The following is a 14,911-nucleotide window of genomic DNA, read 5'->3' on the forward strand; positions in this document are numbered from 1 at the left end:
GGCAGCAGGAGGGGTCGGAGGAGGGCAGCAGGAGGGGTCGGAGGGCAGCAGGAGGGGTCGGAGGAGGGCAGCAGGGGTCGGAGGGCAGCAGGGGTCGGAGGGCAGCAGGAGGGGTCGGAGGAGGGCAGCAGGAGGGGTCGGAGGAGGGCAGCAGGGGTCGGAGGACGGCAGCAGGGGTCGGAGGAGGGCAGCAGGAGGGGTCGGAGGAGGGCAGCAGGAGGGGTCGGAGGAGGGCAGCAGGAGGGGTCGGAGGAGGGCAGCAGGAGGGGTCGGAGGGCAGCAGGGGTCGGAGGGCAGCAGGGGTCGGAGGAGGGCAGCAGGGGTCGGAGGGCAGCAGGAGGGGTCGGAGGAGGGCAGCAGGAGGGGTCGGAGGGCAGCAGGAGGGGTCGGAGGACGGCAGGAGGGGTCGGAGGAGGGCAGCAGGGGTCGGAGGGCAGCAGGGGTCGGAGGGCGGCAGGAGGGGTCGGAGGAGGGCAGCAGGGGTTGGAGGGCAGCAGCAGGGGTCGGAGGACGGCAGCAGGGGTCGGAGGAGGGCAGCAGGAGGGGTCGGAGGGCAGCAGGAGGGGTCGGAGGAGGGCAGCAGGAGGGGTCGGAGGAGGGCAGCAGGAGGGGTCGGAGGAGGGCAGCAGGAGGGGTCGGAGGGCAGCAGGGGTCGGAGGGCAGCAGGGGTCGGAGGAGGGCAGCAGGGGTTGGAGGGCAGCAGGAGGGGTCGGAGGAGGGCAGCAGGAGGGGTCGGAGGAGGGCAGCAGGAGGGGTCGGAGGACGGCAGGAGGGGTCGGAGGAGGGCAGCAGGGGTCGGAGGGCAGCAGGGGTCGGAGGGCGGCAGGAGGGGTCGGAGGAGGGCAGCAGGGGTCGGAGGGCAGCAGGAGGGGTCGGAGGAGGGCAGCAGGGGTCGGAGGGCAGCAGGAGGGGTCGGAGGAGGGCAGCAGGAGGGGTTGGAGGGCAGCAGCAGGGGTCGGAGGAGGGCAGCAGGAGGGGTTGGAGGGCAGCAGGAGGGGTCGGAGGGCAGCAGGAGGGCAGCAGGAGGGGTCGGAGGGCAGCAGGAGGGGTTGGAGGGCAGCAGCAGGGGTCGGAGGAGGGCAGCAGGAGGGGTTGGAGGGCAGCAGCAGGGGTCGGAGGAGGGCAGCAGGAGGGGTTGGAGGGCAGCAGCAGGGGTCGGAGGAGGGCAGCAGGAGAGGTTGGAGGGCAGCAGCAGGGGTCGGAGGAGGGCAGCAGGAGGGGTTGGAGGGCAGCAGCAGGGGTCGGAGGAGGGCAGCAGGGGTCGGAGGGCAGCAGGGGTCGGAGGAGGGCAGCAGGGGTTGGAGGGCAGCAGGAGGGGTCGGAGGAGGGCAGCAGGAGGGGTTGGAGGGCAGCAGGAGGGGTCGGAGGACGGCAGGAGGGGTCGGAGGAGGGCAGCAGGGGTCGGAGGGCAGCAGGGGTCGGAGGGCGGCAGGAGGGGTCGGAGGGCAGCAGGAGGGGTCGGAGGAGGGCAGCAGGGGTCGGAGGGCAGCAGGAGGGGTCGGAGGAGGGCAGCAGGGGTCGGAGGGCAGCAGGAGGGGTCGGAGGAGGGCAGCAGGAGGGGTTGGAGGGCAGCAGCAGGGGTCGGAGGAGGGCAGCAGGAGGGGTTGGAGGGCAGCAGGAGGGGTCGGAGGGCAGCAGGAGGGCAGCAGGAGGGGTCGGAGGGCAGCAGGAGGGGTTGGAGGGCAGCAGCAGGGGTCGGAGGAGGGCAGCAGGAGGGGTTGGAGGGCAGCAGCAGGGGTCGGAGGAGGGCAGCAGGAGGGGTTGGAGGGCAGCAGCAGGGGTCGGAGGAGGGCAGCAGGAGAGGTTGGAGGGCAGCAGCAGGGGTCGGAGGAGGGCAGCAGGAGGGGTTGGAGGGCAGCAGGATGGACCAGACCAAAGCACGTTGCCTTCACTGGTCCCGGGACCAAGGCCTGATGGCATCGATCTCCATGGTGGGTAAGGGGATGCAAGTGGCAGGACTGGTGCCCCCAGGGAGTCAAGGAGGGCACACAGGAGAGGTGCTTAGTGCCTTGGGGGCAGGGAGAGGTCAGGGGCCCAGCTGGCATGAAAGTGGTACCACGAGCTGCGTGATCCCAGGCAGAGGCTGTCACAGCCACACCAGGTGTGGGAGCCAAGCGCCCCGCAGCCTGAGCACAGGAACTGCCAGGAATGCTAATGCCCTGGCCCCCAGCAAGGCCTGGCCGGGAAGCCGTGGCCCCCGAGCCCAGTCTGTCCCCTAGTCCAAGGCAGTGGGCGGCTGTCGGGAACCCACACTGCCTCACCCAGCGGCTTTACAGCCCAGCCACGGTCAGGGCGCTTGGGAAAGCTGGTGGGGAAGTGGAATTCCGAGTAGATCTTGATGCAAGAAAGAAACGTTGGAATCCAGGTTGTTTCTTCATCATGCACTTTCCCCAAACTTGCAGAAGACCCTTCCCTTGCATGCATTTCAAAAGATTTCACATCAAAATAAGCATGGCTTTTACCTGGGGGCGGGGAGAGGTGGCCTGGCGGGGGGGCATCCACACAGCCCTAGGGCGCTCTCCAAAGTGGAGCAGCCAGGACTCCAATCAGCGCCACATGGGATGCCGGTGCCACAGGCGGCAGCGTTACTCACTATACCATAGTGTGCAATTCGAGACAATGAAAAGAATTAGGGGCTCTGGTCAGGGCCAGCCAACCCCATCCACTCTTTGGGAGTGTAGATTAACAACCCCATGGAGGCCCCTGTTCCCTGGGAAGAGCACAACCCCAGCCTGTGGAGCAGAGCCCCACACTCATTCCACACCCCTTCACTCCCAGCCTTTCCACACTGGGGCTCCTCCCACGTCGCAGGCTCAGGACACCCCCGCCAAGGAGGCAGCTAAGTGGGCTGTGTGCACCATGCGCCAGCCTTGGTCATGGCACATGGGCCAGGAGGGCAACCCGGGGCCATGGGTGGGACCTTCGCCAACACCAACCAGGACATGGAGGGGGCAGAGGGATCCCAGGAGAGCCCAGACTTGCACACCTGCCCTGCACACAGTCCGTGGCCCGTGGCAGGAGCTGGCTGAGCTCACACTGGGCTCCCCCCAAGGAAGGAGCTGAGGTGGTTAGAGGGAGCCCAAGGAGTGGATGTAGGGGAGCTGCGGTCCCAGGAGGCTGCAGCCCTGGCTGGGGCCCCAAGACCCGCCCTCCCTCTCAGCTCTAGGTTGAACACAGCAGCAGAGCAGGCTGGGTTGGGGGCTCCAGGGCTAGGCCCAGGAGAGAAGTGGGTGGGAGAGAGGGCCAGGGCTGCTAGGACAACCTCCTGCTGCCCAGGGCTTGAGGGGTGGGCCAGGCTGTGGGGAGGAGTGGGGGGCCCAGGGAGGACACAGCCACAGGGCAATCCCAGATCTCCCCCACTGCGAGAGACCTCTAACGGTCAGAGTGGGCCTGTTCTCTCCCGCCAGGTATCAGGCACCATGTCGACTTCCTGGAGTGCAGGTGGATGCCTCAACGGATGTGGGGGCTGGGCACTGGGCGCTGGGTGGCCCTTGGGTCAAGGACTGCAGCCAGCAGCCTCTCTGGTCTGAATGTGGGGGTGCACTCACTCAGCCCCGTGCCTGGTGCTGGGGACCCCCACACAGTGGAGGTCAGTGTGGATGGCCAGGCCCGCCCATCGTGCTGGGCCTGGGAGAAATCGGAGCCAGCTGTTCAGGGACAAGTGCCCACGGCCAGGGCTGCTCCCCTCCTTGGAGCCAGGCTATGGTCTCCCACCTGAGTGCTCAGGGCTGCTCCTGGGCCCTTGTTCTCCCCTGTACCACCTGCGGCTCCCCGCTCTGGTGCACCCTGCTCTGGGAACTGCCAGCTGTGCATCAGAGGGCTGGGATGCCAGCCGTCAGTAGACGCCCTCCTCTGCCACTGGCCCCAAGGCCCACAACCGCTGTCCCAGTGGGCTCCAGATACTTCCCACAAGCCAGGGGGCAAGGCACTGACCGCTCTGAGGGCCTTGCCCACTGGGCCTTACTGGCCATTTGTGGATATCTGCTGCCCTCTGGTGGATGGCTTTGGAAATTCAGGCGTCTCGGCCACCCTTGGGAGAACAAGGCTGAGCACCCAGGGGCCCCACCCCAGGGCGGGAAGAGTTGCCTCCACGGAGAGCCCGCAACACCCCCTGATAATAGTGACAAGCACACCACTCGCCCTCTAGGGGCTCTCTCACCCGGGCACAGCGCACAGAGGGGCATTTTGTGCCCAGAGACCAGCAGGCCCCAGGCTGCTGCTGGCTCCTTGCCCAACCCAGACTCCCACCCAGCCCTCTCCCCGGCTCACTCCCTTGGGGTCCCATGACATTCTGTCCTCCTGCCCCATCCAAACCGTGAGCTCCCAAGGGCAGATCCCTGCAGTTCCTAGTGGCAGGGGCCTCTTCCCCTCTCCCTCCCCAGCTCTAGCCTGGGCTCCATCCCAGCTCCTGCAAACTGCCCTCAGCCCCCACCCCAAGACCAAGGCCTTTCTGTTCTCCACATACACTCTCCCTCAAAACCTTCCTTAGCCAACAGGGCTGCCTCTCCCACCTGCGACATCAGGACCCTCAGCCCCGTCACACCATCCAGGGTTGTGACGCTCTGCATTTCAAGTAAATGAAACCAGAACCAAAAAAAAAAAAAAAAATTAAGGAAAAAGGCACAGCGGGGACCCGCCAGTGCCAACTGCCTGTCTTGGAGCAAGGAGCCTGTGCACGCTTATCACACAGCCACAGGACAGACCAAGAGCAGCTCTTTGCCGAGAGCCTCCTCCTGCCTGGCAGGAGAACCAGAACTCACCTGCCCCAGACAGGATGGAAGAGGCCGGGGGAAGGAGAGGTGCTGCCTACAACACCAGCAGCCCATATGGGCACTGGTTCTAAACCCAGCTGATGTACCTGGAAAAGCAGGAGACACCCCAAGTCCCACATGGGTCCCAGGTGCCTGGCCCAGTCCTCCCTGGTCACTCAATCTTCCAAAAAACAAAAGGCCATGCCTCACAGGGCTCTGCCCGGCCAGCTGACCTTCCAGCTGGCAGGGACTGACGCGGCCCCGCCAGGGCCAAGGCAGGAGGCGGGGGTGCAGCGCCCACTGCTTCCAGGAAAAGGTGGGCCCTGGCAGCAGCCCCGGCAGCCGCAGCCCTCAGCCCCAGCAGGCGGATCCTGCCACACTTGCTCTTGGCTTCCCAGGCTGTTGAGCTCAGCGCTGCTGGAGAGCTCTGGGCCTCCCGCTCCTGCAGGGTACCAGAGGCTGACAGAGTCCCCAGCCTGGCCCCACCATGCTCACTGGGCAAGGCCACAAGACACCAAGATTTGGGTTTGGCTTCTGTGTCGGCTCGTGGCAACCTTGCACCCCACGCCCCGCTCCGTGCCTCACTCCTGGTGTCCGTGGTGCCACTGTACCGTGTCTTCCCCACCAGCAAACAGACCCCCAGTGCCCCAGGGTACCCACCGGGCAGTGCACTCGCCACCCCAGCTGCTTTCAGGGTGCAGTGGGTTGCAGCCAGGGAACCATCAGACCCAACTTCCCAGGCTGTAAGCTACCTGGATGTGGCCCAGCACTCAACAGGCAGGGCAGGGCACTCCGGCCACACCACTCACACCAAAACGCAATGTAACATGTTAGCTCAGTTTTAAAAAATCCTTAGCAACACTTTTTAATATATAGGAATCAAAAGTAGAGCAATTTTACAATGTAGGAAAATTTAATACATACTATATAAACAACATTATTTACATCAGAAATCACCAGGACAGTGGCATTTTTCACAAATATAAATTAATTACTGTTTAGTCAACAGATTTAAAAGTCCACAATTTTACAATAAAGAAAACCACCCATACCCACACAGGTGGGCACAAGTGAACTAAAGCAGCCTGGACCCTTGGCACAGCTCTTGCCCAGCTCAGCTGCCCTGGACGGGCCCACTCCGGCCCACAGTGGGTTTTGGTCTGTAGGGCTGCAGTGTTCTGTGGGGCCTGCATTCGCACCGCCAGGCCTGCCACCACCCACAGACCTGGCGCCTGCGGTGCACGGAGCAGTGCTAGGGAGACCCTGGAGAGGGCTGAAGGAATGACCATGGGAGAGCAAGTGGAGGGCCTTCGGGGCGGGCACAGGGCACCCGGCTGCCTGCTGGGGCCCGGCTCGAGGGTCAGCCTGGGCTGTGCCCGGCAGGCGGCATTCACACTACACGCCTTGACTCGGCGAGGCCCTGAGCCCACACACGTGCCTGCGGGCGATACTGTCACGTGGCATCAACACTGATCTGGCCGACACTGCCCTTTGTCTCATCACCGGGCACACACACTTCCTCATGAGACCTCTGGGAGCAGCTCTCCCCTGACCCCTTCTCTTCCCAGCTCCCGACATGCCAAGGCCAGCCTGGCCAACCTCAGGAAAGACAAACCCAGGACAGTCAACTGTAGACTGTCAACTGGCTTCCGTCGCCAGCAGAAGCCTCCCGCCCATGCCACGGCATGCTCCTGGGGCCCCAGGCTGGGGGCGAGGCCCAGGAGTGCAGCTGCAGCAGGGGGCACACAGCAACCAGGGCGCTGCCCTCGGGGGTAACTTGGCATTCCTTGGTAAAGGCAGTCAGGGTGCTGCCTGGGGCTCTGAGTTCCCCAGGTGGCGTGGGGCGTGACTGCGCACCCCATAAGGCTCTTGCACAGCCCCGAGCCCAGGCGCCCTCAGACCTGCCGGACGCTGGGGTCAGCTCTTCCCTCTCCACCTGAGATGCCTGGGACACTACTGGCAAGTGATACTGGGCATAAGTCAAGCAGGGCCCTAGCACAGGCGACACCATCGCTCTGTCCCCGTCCTCAGCTTCACTCTTGCCGCCCGCCACTCGTCCCACGGCCCTGGTAAGAGAACTCCCACTTGCTTTGTGCTTGGCTTGGTCTTACTCTGAAGAAATGAGTTCACCTCTACTCTCCCACTAGCAGTGCACGCTTGCTCGCCACGGTGACCTTCTCCTGGCCACGCAGGACCGGCGGGGCCACGGGGTGCTAAGTGGTCTACTTCAAGTGTGCGAAGGCTACCACAACGTGGCTGCGAATGCTGACCGGCTCAATACTGACAGCTTCCCCAACTGGCTGGCCCCAACAGTGCTGGGCTGGGCGGCAGGCCTGCCTCCACTTGTCCTGTCACCAGAGGAACTGGTGCCCAGTTTCCTGGCCACAGGCGCCCCCCAGCCTACACCCAGGGCTGCCACCGGCGTGGCCTCTCACATTGCCCTGAGGTCGGCCGGAAGGCCCTCTGTGCCAGGGCAGAACAGCCCCTGAGGAGCACGAAGCCTGGAAACGCACAAGAGCAGCAGGGGATTAGTGTTGGCAGGGAGAGGCCGTGGGGCGAGGCGTGTGCCCACTCGGGCTCCACCACGGGTCTCACACTCCCTTCCTGCAGGTGAGACCCTGTCACCCTCCACCTCCCCAGGAGCAGCACCTGTCATGTCACAGTGACCCTAAGCTCACGCTGTCCGCCAGGCAAGCAAGGCCAGACAACCCCGGCCTGGCCAGAAGCCTCCATGAGCCCGAGCTCCAGCTCCTTCCAGGGAGCACAGTTCAACTGTGCTGGCACACACAGTCACCCCCAAAGCAGGAGGCTGGGCTGTGGGAGTGGGGGCGCAGACCAGAGCTGGCCCGAGAGCAGCCTCCTGCTCCACAAACTGCTCCTCCGGCCGCAAAGGTGGCAGCGAGCCTGCACTCGCGCGGCCACAAGCTGGCTGCTGGGGATCACACGAAATCTCCTCGCCCCCGACAACTCCTGCTCGCCCCTTCCGGCTGTCCTTTATGTCTTCCGGACATTCCAATTATAATCTGGGTTGTTTTTCTGTTCTAGTGATCTCTCCAAAGGAGACCGGTGACCCAGGGGAGACTTGGAGTCGTGAGGCGACTTCTGAGAAGGGGGTGAGCGAGGGGCTGAGGCCGCAGGGTGCAGCGGGGGCAGGGGCTGCTTGTAATCCCCCAACTTGTCTGTGTGGAAAGAGCGGTAGTGCTCGGCCGGCCCTTGGCCATGGTAGCCCATAGGGGGGCGGTGGTCGGACATCCGTCGAAAATCCTGCTGGTGGTAATTCTGAGGCCTAAAGTCATCAGATCGCCTCCGCTTAGAATCGTGATGGTGCCTGAAAGAGAGGGTAACACTAGGTGGCAGCGAAGTCGGATCCCGCCCCCACTTCCCACAGCCCCCGGGCCTGTCTCAGACATTCACGCCCAAAGGGCCTGCAAGGCAGCAGCAATGCCAGGAGCCACGCTGCCTGGCGATACACGCTGTGCAGGGAAGCCTCCCGGCTGCAGAGCGGCAGGGGCCTGCCCCAGGAGGCCGCAGCCCGGCAGCACCTACAGCCCCTCCTATGAATGCACACAAGACTGCTACCATTCTCCTAGTTCCTGACCCAGCCAAGGATTAAACGAGCCACAGAAATTATTTTGTAAGTTATTACTGGCAGCAAAAGCCACAATCAACCTAAATATTCAAGAGTAAGTGAAGAGACAATAAAATTAACTTAAAACTCCACTCAGGAGCTGACACCATGGTGCTAAGTAGGTTAAGCCTCTGCCTGCGGTGCCAGCATTCCAACACTGACCACTGAGATTCCATACAGAAGCACGTGGTTTGAGTCCCAGATGTTCCACTTCCAATCCAGCTCTGTTAATGTGCCTGGAAAAGCAATGGAGGATGGCCCAGGTCCTTGAGCCCCTGCACCCACATGGAAAACTGAGAAGAATTTCCTGGCTTCAGGCTGGCCATCTGAGGAGTGAACCAGTGGGTAGCCACTCTCTCGTTTCCCCTCTCTCTGTCCTTCCTTCTGTCTCTGTAACTTTCAAATAAAATAATAATAATAAATCTTTTTTAAAAAGTCATTTCAGGGCCCAGCACAGTAGCTTGGTGGCTTAATCCTTGGGTTGCATGGGCACCAGTTCATATCCTGGCAGCTCCACTTCCCTTGCAGCTCCCTGCTTGCGGCCCGGAAAGCAGTCAAGGACGGCCCAAGGCCTGGGACCTGCACCGGCATGGGGGACCCGGGAGAGGCTTCTGGCCTCGGATCGGCGCAGCTCTGGCCTTGGGGCCACTTGGAGAGTGAACCAACACACAGAAGATCTCTCTCTCTGTCCCTCTCTCTCTGTAAATCTTTTTTTTTTTTTTAAGATTTGATTATTTTTCCGCTGGGAAAAGTCAATGGTCAATTCAATGTTAAACTATCAAGACCATTTAGTGGATCCTGGAGAACACGCATCAGAGCTGGCGTCACTGGGCACCTAGAGGACAAGCGCCCAGCTCAAACACAGCGTGAGGAGGCCCGCGCCGAGGCTCAGCACACTGAACCACCTACGGGCACCGACTCAACTCCCAGCTGCCCACTGCCCACTTCCAAACACGGAGCACCTGGGAAGGCAGGGGCAGCTGGAGATGGCCAGAGCCCCGGGCCTTGCCACTCAAGCGGGAGACCACTGGCGACTGCGCCATTAAGATAGGCGAGCAAAGGCCTCCTCTGTGTAACTGCCTTTCAAATAAACAAACACATCTTTCCATAAACAAGCCAGGCAGAGCACACGGGGACACTTCTCCAATCATCAACACCCGCACGAGCAGCACCTTAGTTGTTAGAGAATCGCTCATCAGCTGGCAACCCTGAGGAACAGGGAAGCCTCCCGCAACAGCAACGTCCCCCACAGGCGCCAGTTCGAGCCCCAGAGGCTCCACTTTCAATCCTGCTCCCTGTTAATGGCTGGAGAAAAAGCAGCGGAGGACCACCCAAGTGCATCGGCCTCTGCTCTTGAGAGAGACGCCCCGGGCCCAGGCAGAGGGCCCACGCACGGAAGGTCTCTGCAGCGGCTGCCACCCCGCTCAGGTGTAACTCTTCATTAAATACGTCTTGAGAGGGACTAACTGGACCCAGGAGGCACTCCACCCCATCAGGATAGCTTCACCAGGGGAAACGGACAGGGAACAAGTAGCACTAAGGGGTGGGAAACTGTTCACTCTCACCCCTGGCAGAAACATAAAAACATTCAGTTACTATGGAAACTAGTTTGTACATTTCTCAGTAAGTGAAATACATGCAAGCTGGAGTTCTCCAAGGAACAGCAAACAGGTGTTCCAACCAGGGCTCACTGTAGAACCACTCGCAAAGGCAAAAGATGGAAATCACCACAGTGTCCGTCAGCAGTGAACAGACAAATCAGCCCGAGATGAGCCAGCCTGGACAGACGGTGAGGTGCAGCGCTGGCGGAGCGCTGATGCTGCGGGACAGGGGAGGTGGCCAATACAGCAGAGACCCCAGGCCAAAGAACAGCCTCTACTTCCGATCCTGCTTCCTGCCAGTGCGCACTTAGCAGGCAGCAGACAGTGGCTCCGTGACAGGACCCCCAACTCCTGTGCGGAGCACGCAGGCCACAAATCACTCTGCCTCTAAAATAAGATAAACTAGCTAACTTAAAGATGATATGCATGAACACTGGACACGCTATGCTAAGTGAAACTTAGAAAATGTTTATATATTTTTTTCAGAAAGGGAGATCTGTAGAGAGGGAGAGACAGAAAGATCTTCAACTGTTGGTTCACTCTCCAAAGGGCCACACAACGGCTAGAGCTAAAGTGATCCAGGAGCCTCCTCTGGGTCTCCCCCATGGGTGCAGGGTTCCAAGGCTTTGGGTCTTCAACTGCTTTCCCAGGCCACAGGTAGGGAGCTGGATGGGAAGTGGAGCAGCCGGAATATGAACCGGTGCCCACATGGGATGCCAGTGCTTGCAAGCTGAGGACTAGCCAGTTGAGCCATCACACTGGCCCCCAAGTGACACTTGTAAATGAAATGTCTACCACATGCAATCCCCACAGAGAAGGCAAAGGGAGATGGGAACAGCTATTTAACGTTAGAAGGTATTCTTTGGGAGTGATTATGAAAGTGTCAGAACTTGGTGGCTACACAACACCAAACTTCCTTCCACAATGGTCCATGTCTGTGAATTTCACACCCATGCAAGACAGAACTGGTGACTCCAGGCCAAGCTGGCACAGAGCACCAGGAACCAAAAGGACTCAGCAGCCTCCGTCAGAAAGGGACAGAGCGCGGGGACACCAGTGCTGCATCCAGCTAGCAGGCTGTGGAGCACAAGGACATCTCGGAGACGAGCCTTCCAGCGGCCGGCTCGGGCTGTGAGCACGTGCCAGCTGTGCCAGGGAAGGCGAGAACAGCAAGAAACCGGCAGTGTTCTCAGGGCTGCAGCAGGCAGAGTTCCCAAGTCGGGGTGCAAGAGGACAGAGTTGGGCAGAGACATTTCAGGATCTAAGAGGGCAGCCCTCCCATGCCCCTGAATCCTGCACGACACGGACTCCTGCGAGTAAAAACCTCCAGCAAGCAGCAGAAGCCGTAGACCCGGAGCCCCCCGACACAGGACGGGGGAGAGGCAGCAACAGGCCCTGAGCAGTCAACGTGCCCTGCTGAGCCTGAGCCTGTCCACCAGCAGGGCCTGCAAAGAACCAGCAGCTTCCTGGGCACCTGCTCCCCTCAGCACGCTCCAGGATGCTTATGGGACGCAGGGCAGCGAGCACTCGACACAGGCAGCCACTGCTGCACGCACCCCGAGCTGGCGGCCACGGAAACTCAGAACGGCACGACAGTCAACCGGCCGGGAAGGACCGCAAGCAGAGGAGTGGCAAACAGCACAGACAGACATGGAAGTGCTTCAAAAGATCCAAATACAACTCAGAGAAAATGGGAAGCCCTCTTGTAGGAGGGAGCTTACAAACACAGCATCAAAACCAACTAAAATAGAAAACATCATGTGAAATGAAGAAAAAAGGAAACTACACAAAACTGAAAACACGGGAGAAGTGTGGACAGCTTCACACAGGCTCAGGCCAGTGTACCTGGAAGGCCTGGAGACCGATGTTCTAAGGACACTGTTCAACTCTCCAGGTCTTACGGAAATGACAAGTCCACACTTCCAAGCACTACAAACCCAAGAGAGCATACGACAGCGTGTCACACTCAGGGGTTCTCAAAGTCCACCACAGCACTGGCATCCCATGCGGGTACTGGCTCAATTCCTGTCCGCTCCCTGCTGATGGACCTGCGAGAGCAGTGGAGGATGGCTCAAGTGCCGGGCTCCTGCACCCACATGGGAGACCTGGAAGATGCTCCTGACTTCAGATCAGCCCAACTCCGGCCACTGTGACCAGCTGAGAATTGAAGCACAGATGGAAGATCTGTTTCTTCTTCCATTCTGAGCAACTCTATCATTCAAATGAATCAGCCTTCCTAAGAGGGACAAAGCCAGGGTGACAACCTCTTGGAGGAAAGGCAGGGCCCTGGCAAGTGCTGGCATGGGCTCAGGAATGCTCCCACTTCAATCCTGGGCACAGTGCTCTTAGCCCAGGGACAAGGCCGCTGTGAGGTCGGCCCATCCCGGTCCACAACAGCAGACGTGGTGGGCACGGCTCTCAGCCTGGCAGCCGCCTACAGAGCGGCCAGAAGCCCAGCCTCGAGTCTGGCTGCCGACCCCATGTTTCACGGCTCCTGCGTTTCTGGACTTCCTCCGAGGGCAGTGGGAACCATTTTCTGCACAGAATGATGACCACACAACGGCTCCCTACAAACCAACCCCTCTGCACAAAGCCTACATGGTGGTCAGCCATCAGGGCTGTCCACCTGCCCTGGGCCAAGCTGCTCTGTCCCCAAGCCTTTCTTCCCAGAAACCACTTCCGTTTCTGACTCTCTGGGGCCCATACAGGAACAGCAGCCTCCCTGCATCTTCAACCCTCAGGAAAATCCCCCATTCCCGACTCTGGACCACCTGGTGTCACCGTGTCCGCAGCTCTGCAGGCCCATCCTCAATGACCCCGGGGCTCACCCACACAGCACCCCCACCTCCCACACACCTGTCGTAGTAATCTCGGTGTCCCCGGTGGTCTCGGTCGCTGCTGTACTGATCATAAGGTCTCTTCCGGGACAAGTTGTTGGGACGATAGCTCCCTGAGCGGTGGGCATCCATGTGCCGCCGGTCCCCGTAATGGTGGTCCTTGTACCAGTGCTGCTCATACTGGTGGTGCCTGTCACTGCCCCAGGGCGGGTTGCTGTTGCCACCTCCATAGGTGAACTTCCTTTCCCTCTGCCAGTCTCCTCGATCTGGGGAAAAGGAAGACTCAGATGACTACAGGAAAGCAGCTGGACTTCACTCTCCTAGAATTCAACTCACCAGAGGCAAATACAGGGAAGAAGTAACATTAAGTACCGCTCCAGGGCCTCCTGCTGCGGCCCACCAGGCGTGACAGCCAGTCCCCTCCTGGGCCTCCTGCTGCGGCCCACCAGGAGTGACAGCCCGTCCCCTCCAGGGCCTCCTGCTGCGGCCCACCAGGAGTGACAGCCCGTCCCCTCCGGGGCCTCCTGCTGCGGCCCACCAGGAGTGACAGTCCGTCCCCTCCGGGGCCTCCTGCTGCGGCCCACCAGGAGTGACAGTCCCTCCTCACATTCAGAGCCGAGGAGAAGTCACCACCCCTCTCCTGAACAGCAGTGTCACTTTCTAAACTTCTGCCTCCAGACAGACAGCAAACCCTTGCAATGAGGCTGTGGAAATGCACTCAGCCTCCACATGGCCCATTGGTACTTCTGGCACTCGGGGCGCCTGGCCAGGGCATTTTCCCCAACTCACCCATTTTTCTCAAGGCCACCGGGAATCATGGGCCTCCTTCTCCTCTTCCTCTGACTATGGGCTTGGATTGCCATTCTGGCTCTCAAGGCCAAGGACCAAACCCAAATCCATCTAACGTCCACTGCCTCCTTCCGCTGAGAAAGGAGTCACTTGCATCAGAAAACACAGTGGGACCACAAAAGTCTGGAGATGGAAGCCACAGTAAGATGAACTGTGGCCCCAAAATGCATGTGTCCCAGAACGTGTGACTTCACCTAGCACTACTGCCTGTGCAGACATAAGCCGATACGTGGGCTGAGATCATGCTGAGCTGCGGCTGATGTGACTTCAGTGAAGACACTGGTTGGACACAAGGATAACAGATACGACACAGGTCAGTGGACAGAGTGCGATGCTGTCCAACCCTAGGCCCACCTCGCTGCCCGAGGCACAGCATCAGGAAACTGGAGTAGCAGCAGAGCAGCCAGGACTCAGGCACCCCGAAGGGGACCCTAGGGTCACAGGCCATGACCCCAGCCCTGATCTGTGATGTTTTAGCTCACCTCCCTGCTGGCACTTACACCTGCTGTTCAGGTCAGCTATCAGGAGGATTAGCCAGAAGGAACTGTTTCAAGGCAGACAAAATCTATTTCCTGTTTACAATTACGTCCATGCCACCAAATGAAGCTCCCTTTTAACCTTGCTGGCCTCTCAGCGTTCTTGTACAGTCTCAGGTTGCAATGCCATCAGGGAACTGATACCACTAACACACTGCAGTCACGGCTGCCTCACCTGAGGGCTGAGGCCAAAGGGTTCCAAAGTGAAAACTTGTGGGCTGTATGGCCCGAGCACTAATAACAGTACCCTCTCGACATGGAAGGCCCAGCTCCTCTCAAACAGGTGCCAGCATCTTGGTGTTCGCTCCCTAACTGCCCCCGCATTCAGCACTCAGCGGGAACGGCAGAGTCACCATCCACTGGTGGGCTCTGGAGCCAACAAGAGGGCGCGGCTCTCAACCTTTCCCAGCAGAGCGGCTGCTGCTGAGAACACAAAAATCAGCAGAGCTTCTGGTCACTCTGAGCTGGAGGGGCCGGCGCACTTAAGGGACCTCAGGCCACTGGTGGGCTGCCGGGCAATCGAGCACTCCAAAGGGGCCTCCCAGGATGAGGAGGGTCACTCTGCTCACCCTGGGGCAGCAGGAAGCGAACGCTTTCCTGAGGAAGGGACTAACTAGAGCCCTTCTGTTGAGAACACTGTCCTCCCGGTGAACAATGGCCAGGTGGGACAGGAAGCCAGGAGGACAAACCACAACAGAAAACAGCTCTC

The 14,911-nt window shown here is 60.4% G+C and overlaps 1 protein-coding gene across 7 annotated transcripts in view; it reads right to left on the minus strand.

The window, feature by feature from the left end:
- Positions 1 to 7,550: 7,550 nt before the first annotated feature.
- The window catches only part of CHD2 (chromodomain helicase DNA binding protein 2), a 115,900-nt gene continuing 108,539 nt past the window's right edge, over positions 7,551 to 14,911 (minus strand). For all 7 annotated transcript variants that reach the window (XM_058666599.1, XM_058666596.1, XM_058666597.1 and 4 more), the window contains 2 exons: positions 12,837 to 13,083; positions 7,551 to 8,079 (listed from right to left, as the gene is read on the minus strand). In XM_058666599.1, coding sequence (XP_058522582.1) covers positions 7,746 to 8,079; positions 12,837 to 13,083 — 581 coding nt within the window. In that variant the 3' untranslated portion in view covers positions 7,551 to 7,745. The remainder of the gene's footprint in view (positions 8,080 to 12,836; positions 13,084 to 14,911) is intronic.

Source organism: Ochotona princeps, chromosome 6, assembly GCF_030435755.1.
Source record: "Ochotona princeps isolate mOchPri1 chromosome 6, mOchPri1.hap1, whole genome shotgun sequence".
Taxonomy (NCBI): domain Eukaryota; kingdom Metazoa; phylum Chordata; class Mammalia; order Lagomorpha; family Ochotonidae; genus Ochotona; species Ochotona princeps.